The 6631-nt window shown below is 38.7% G+C and overlaps 1 protein-coding gene across 1 annotated transcript; it reads right to left on the reverse strand.

Moving 5' to 3' along the window:
- Window positions 1–2840: 2840 nt before the first annotated feature.
- Window positions 2841–6283, reverse strand: LOC116897749 (olfactory receptor 19). Its single transcript, XM_032899183.1, has 2 exons — window positions 5364–6283; window positions 2841–2946 (listed from the first exon to the last, which is right to left on the reverse strand). The coding sequence occupies exons 1-2, from the start codon at window positions 6281–6283 to the stop codon at window positions 2841–2843; spliced, it is 1026 nt and encodes a 341-aa protein (XP_032755074.1).
- Window positions 6284–6631: the final 348 nt, after the last annotated feature.

Consider the following 6631-nt stretch of genomic DNA (forward strand, 5'->3'; position numbering starts at 1 on the left):
CTAAGGTGAAGGACACTGTTGTTAGTACAAAACGGCAACCAACAGATTGGGAAAAGATATTTACCAATCCTACAACTGATAAAGGGCTTATATCCAAAATATACAAAGAACTCAAGAAGTTAGACCGCAGGGGAGACAAATAACCCTATTAAAAATGGAGTTCACCCAGTGAACGTGATTGTTGGGGGAGGGTGGCAATGGGGGAGGATGGGGAGGAACACCCATAGAGGACCAGGGAGGGTGAGGGGATTAGGGGGATGTTGGCCCAGAAACCGGGAAGGGGAATAAAAAATCATCAATCTAAATGTAAATAAGAAATACTCAAAATGTTAATAAAGATGGAAAAAAACCAGTGGGGTTCAGAGGTCTAAAAAAAGAGCAAAGAATTCACAGCTGAGGAATGCCAAATGAAACAGATGAGAAACACCCTAAAGAAATGTTCAACATCTTTAGTCATAAGGGAAATGCAAATCAAAAAATTCCCAAACCGAGATTTCCACCATCACACCAGTGAGGATGGCTAAGATCAAAAACTCAAGTGACAGCAATTGCTGGCGAGGATGCGGAGAAAGAGGAACACCCCTCCATTATTGGTGGGATTGCAGACTGGTACAACCATTCTGGAAATCAGTCTGGAGGTTCCTCAGAAAATTGGACATTGAACTACCTGAGGATCCAGCTATACCTCTCTTGGGCATATACCCAAAAGATGCCCCAACATATAACAAAGACACATGCTCCACTATGTTCATAGTAGCCTTATTTATAATAGCCAGAAGCTGGAAAGAACCCAAATGCCCTTCAACAGAGGAATGGATACAGAAAACATGGTACATCTACACAATGTAATATTACTCAGCTGTCAAAAACAATGACTTTATGAAATTCATAGGCAAATGGATGGAACTGGAAAATATCATCCTGAGTGATGTAACCCAGTCACAGGAAAACACACATGATATGCACTCACTTGTAAGTGGATATTAGCCAAAAAGCTCTAATTATCCAAGATACAAACCACAAATCACATAAAGCTCAAGAAGAAAGAAGACCAATGGGTGGATGCTTCAATCCTTCTTAAAAGGGGAACAAAAATATTCATAGGAGGGGATATGGAGGCAAAGTTTGGAGCAGAGATCGAAGGAATGGCCATTCAGAGCCTGCCCCACATGTGTCTGTATATATATATATATGTATATATATATATATACAGACACATGTGATATATATATATATCCACTAAGAAGTACATGCTGACCAGAGCTGGATACAGATGTCTACTGAGAGGCACATCCAGAGTATGTCAAATACAGAGGCAAATGCTAGCAGCAAACCATTGAACTGCGAATGGGATCCCCATTGGAGGAATTAGAGAAATGATTGAAGTAGCTGAAGGAGCTTGCAACCCCAATAAGAACAACAATGCCAGTCATCCAGAGCTCCCAGGGAGTAAACCACTACCCGAAGACTATACATGGACTGCCCCATGGCTCCAGCTGCATATGTAGCAGAAGATGGCCTTGGTGGGGGCACCAATGGAAGGAGAAGCCCTTAGTCCTGCCAAAGTTGGACCACTCCAGTGTATATAAAACATGGGAATGTTGGGGGGCCAGGAACGGGAGATAGGGTGGGAGGGGGACACCCTTATAGAAGAAGGGGGTGGAGGGGGTGGAAAGTGGGCTTATGTCTGGGAAACAGGAACAGGAATAAGATTTCAAATGTAAATAAAAATATCCCATAAAAGAAAAAAAAAAAAAACCGGGTTGGGGATTTAAGCTATAGTGGGCTAGAGCATATTACTAGGAAGGAAGCTTCCCAAAAGTTGGTCCTGGGTTCCAGGGTCCCCAGCCCCAAAAAAAAAAAAAAAAAAAAAAAAAAAAAAAAAAAAAAAAAAAAAAAAAAAAAAAAAAAAACCAAAAAAAAAAAACAAAAAAAACCCAACCACACACATGATATATGGTGCTCAATTATAAGTGGATATTAGCCCAAAATTCAAGAAGGATGACCAAAGTCCAGATGCTTCAGTTCTTCTTAGAAGGAGGAACAAAAATACTCACAGGAGGAAATATGAAGACAAAGTGTGCAGCAGAGACTAAAGGAAAGGCCATCCAGAGACTGCCCCACCTAGGGATCCAGCTCAAATACAGCCAGCAAACCCAGAAAATATTGCTGATGCCAAGAAATGCATGCTGACAGGAGCCTGATATAGCTGTCCCCTGAGAGGCTCTGCCAGAGCATGACAAATACAGAGGCGAATGCTTGCAATCAACTATTGAACCAAGAACAGGATCCCCAGTGGAGGAGTTAGAGAAAGGATTGAACAAGCTGAAGGAGTTTGCAACCCCATAAGAACAACAATACCAACCAACCAGAACTCCCAGGAACTAAACCACCACTCAAAGAGTGGAGAGACCCATAGCTTCAGCTTCATATGTAGCAGAGGATGACCTTGTTGGGCACCAATGGGAGGAGAAGCCCTTGGTCCTGCCAAGGCTGGACCTCCCAGTGTATAGGAATGTCAGGGTGGGGAGGTGGGAAGGGGTGTGTGGTTGGGTGGGGGAAAGGGAATAACATTTGAAATGTAAGTTTAAAAAAATCCAATAAAAATAAAAGAAGTAAAAGTGTCTATTTGCAGATGGTATGATGAAATAAAAAGTGACACTGAAATTTCACCAGAAAACTCCAATAGCTGATAGATAATTTATCAGCAAAATAGCTGGATACAAATTTAACTCACAAAATCATTATCCTTCTTACATTCACAAAACAAGCAGACAGAGAAAGAAATCAGAAAAACAAGACCTTTCATAATAGCTCCAAATAACATAAAATATCTTGGGCTAACTCTCACCAAACCAGTGGAAGTCTTCCATGATAAGAACTTCAATTCTTTGAAGAAAGAATTGAAGATACCAGGCAATGGAAAGATCTCCCATGATCATGATCATTAGAAAAAGATTTTAAATTTCAGAAGATGGAAAGATCTCCACTGATCATGATCATTAAGATTAACACAGTAAAAACGGACATTCTACCAAAAGCAATCTGCAGATTCAATGCACCTCCCATCAAAATATCAACTCAATTCTTTACAGATCTTGAAAGGACAATTCTCAGCTTCACATGAAAAGAAAACAGAAAAACTAAAATAGCCATGAGCAATAAAAGAATTAGTGGAAATCTCATCGTCCCTGATTTTAAGCGGTACTACCAAGCTATAGTAATAAATTAACATCATGGTTAGCACAAAAACAGACATGTTGATCAATATAATTGAATTGAAGACACAACATAAATTTACACACCTACGGACATCTGACATCTTTACCAAAATAAGACACCAGAAATACACACTGGAAGAGACACCGTCTTCAACAGATGGTGGTGTCAGATTGCAGGACTGCATGTAAAATAATCCAAATAGGTCTATTCTTATCACCTTGCACAAAACTCAACTCTAAATTAGTCAAACACCTTAACATAAAACCAGATGCACTGAACCTGAAAGAAGAGGATGGGGATGACCTTGAACTCATTAACACAGGAAAAGACTTTCCAAACAGAACAACCAGAGCACAGGCACTATGACCATAAATTAGTCTGTGACACCTCATGAAGTTTAGAAACTTCCATATGGCAAAGGATACCATCATTAGAACAAAGCAGAAGCCTACGGAATGGCAAGGGATTTTTAGCAACTACATATCTGACAGAGTTAATATCCAAAATAAACTACCATTTTCTGTTTTGTTTGTTTTCGAGAAAGAGTTTCTCTGTGTAGCCCTGGCTACCTGGAACTCACTCTGTAGTCCAGTCTTTCCTGAAACTCAGGGGTCTGCCTGCCCCTGCCTCATCAGTGCTGGGTTAAGGATGGGTGCCATGACAACAAGCTTTCATGTAATTTTTTTTAATTGGCCATTGTTTAACTTCTATTTTAACTATTATGCAGCAATTTTAAAGGCAGATTTTGTTATGTGGGGATACCTTCTGTCCCACCTCATTGTTAGAAGTGAGTATAATGAAGACTAAACAAAGTTCTTACGTCGTAAGCCATTTTTTGCTCATGTGTACTGAAGAGATTTCAGAAAATAAGAAACAAAATGAAAAAATACTTAAAGATATTTTCACTCCCAGCACATTAATGTTTATGAGGAAATATTTAAAGGGAAATATTATTTAAGGCAAGGAAGAAATTTTATATTTTAAAATATTTGCATGCTTTTTATCTATATGCATGGGTACTTTCCTGTGTGTATGTATGTACATCATATGAGTGCATTGCCCGTGGAGGCCAGAAATCTGTCAGATTCCCTGAAACTGATGGTTGTAAGCCATCACTTGGATACTATTAATTGAACCATATTCTCTGGAAGAACAGCCAGTGTCTTCATCACTGACACATCTCTTCAGCCTAGTGGTTAAAATTGTTAAGAAACAAATGAGGCCATTTCACATGTATCTGATATTTCAGGTTATTTAATAAATGTCCTTATGTTTGATATTGAGGTTTAACATTTAGACAAATAGACATACATCATATACTGGGTATTTTATGGAAAGCACATTACTGAAATTTTAATGTATGATTAAATATTTATATACAGAAGGTCTTTTCTGAATTGGAAACCGCATTAAGACAGTAATTTTTGCAAATTCATCTCTCTGTGCAAAAGATTTTATGAAGAATAAAACTATTCTAGAATAAGAAGTAAATTATACCAACAATGGGACAATTACTGATCAGGACAGCTGCAAAGCACACACAACATCATTAAAACAGGTATCATGGCGGGCAAATGGTACCAGTACACATGCAAAGCATATTTTCTATTAGTACACTAGTATTCTGTACCAAGCAGCAGAATGGGCTTATGAACAAGAAATTGAATATAGAAATAGTGTCCTAACTAGGATTATGAACTTACACAAATACAAAGTACTATGACATTGAAGTCTAGACTGTGAGAATTGTTAAGACAACAATATAAAAAGGTAAACAGAAAAACAGTAAAAACAAGTCATAGAAATTCTTCTATATAAATATTGCATCATAGACTTCATTAAGTATAGCTCATTCCATAGTACTAGCACAAGTCATGGTTACGTAAAATAAATGAGAATCTACAAATTGCTTCTGACATGATACTGGGAAGAATACTGGAAAATTGGAATATGTTGTATATAAAAGAAGAAAAAAACTCACTAATGGTGTTACAGAAAATCAGTAAAGCAGCTGAGAGAGATCAAAAGTCTAGGAAGCAGAAAAACGAAACTCTCTTTTGTTATTTGATTAAAGAGTTACCATGCTGATTTTGCTACCCAGACCATAGGCACTTCTTGATAAATGTCTCTCTCATGGCTTCCTTCTGAAGAGCCTTCTCAGAGCACCCATTAGGTCCTTATTCCTCAGACTGTAGATGAATGGGTTCAACATGGGGGTGACCACACTGTACATAACAGATGCTCGTGCAGTTGAGTGTGAGTTTTGGGTAAAAGAAGAACTAAGGTACACACCCAAAAGTGTAGAATAGAATAATGAAACAACCAAGAGGTGGGAAGCACAGGTGGAGAATGCCTTGTACTTTCCCTGTGATGACGAGATTGCGCGTATGGAGGAAACTATCTTAGAGTAAGAATAAAGGATGCCAGCAAGGGGACCACCACCCAGCAGTACAGCTGCAAAGTACATCACCATGTCATTAGGGAAGGTGTCATTACAGGCAAGTAGTACCAGTTGATTAAGCTCACAAACAAAATGGGGAATTTTCAAGTCTGTGCAGAAGGACAGCCGTAGTGCCATTGAGCTTTGCAGCAAGGAATTCAATGCTGTTGTGACCCAAGACCCCAAAACTAATAATCCACAGAGGCGGCGGTTCATGATGACTGTGTAGTGCAGAGGGTGACAGATGGCCACATATCGATCATAGGCCATCACAGCGAGAAGAAAGTTGTCCAAAACTCCAAAGAGTATGAAAAAGTATACTTGGGAGATGCAGCCTTCATAGGTGATCACCTTGTTCTTCGTCTGTATATTCACTAGCATCTTTGGGATGCTAGCAGAAGTAAAGCAGATGTCAGCAAAGGACAGGTTGGAGAGGAAGAAGTACATAGGTGTGTGAAGATGGGAATCCGTAACGGTGGCAATGATGATGAGCAGGTTCCCAAGCAGAGTGACCAGGTACATGAATAAAAATAGTCCAAAAAGGAGGGGCTGCCATAGAGGATCCTCTGAAATTCCCAGGAGAATAAATTTTGAAATTTGTGTGTCATTTTTCAACTCCATATAGCTAAAATAACAAAAGGGAGAAAGCAACCTGATGTAATTCCATTATTAAATAAAACGTTATGCAACATTAACCTGACAGTTGAACTGTACTTTATACTATACTGTTAGGATAGTGGCTCCTGTTTTATGTATGACTGTACTGCTCTTTGGGGTACTCCCTGGCATGACTTATTTAGAGCTACCACCTCACTCTAAGCCTTTACCCCAGAAGATTTGTATTATATATGACTTTAATGGATTCTTTGTTATAGTTGGAAAATGCAATTAAATATTGGTCATGCTCCACATATATTTCTGAGATTATATTTTACCATGATCATTCTTATCCATTGATTAAATAAAGAT

The sequence above is a fragment of the Rattus rattus genome, chromosome 4 (assembly GCF_011064425.1).
Source record: "Rattus rattus isolate New Zealand chromosome 4, Rrattus_CSIRO_v1, whole genome shotgun sequence".
Classification (NCBI taxonomy): Eukaryota; Metazoa; Chordata; class Mammalia; order Rodentia; family Muridae; genus Rattus; species Rattus rattus.

What these genes read in the sequence shown, in the direction of transcription:
- LOC116897749 (XM_032899183.1), bottom strand. Translation starts at nt 6,283, where the DNA reads ATGGAGTTGAAAAATGACACACAAATTTCAAAATTTATTCTCCTGGGA. An exon ending in CTGAGAAGGCTCTTCAGAAG is followed by an intron (nt 2,947 to 5,363) that starts GAAGCCATGAGA and finishes TCTTTTTCTAAT; the next exon opens with GATCATGATCATGGGAGATC.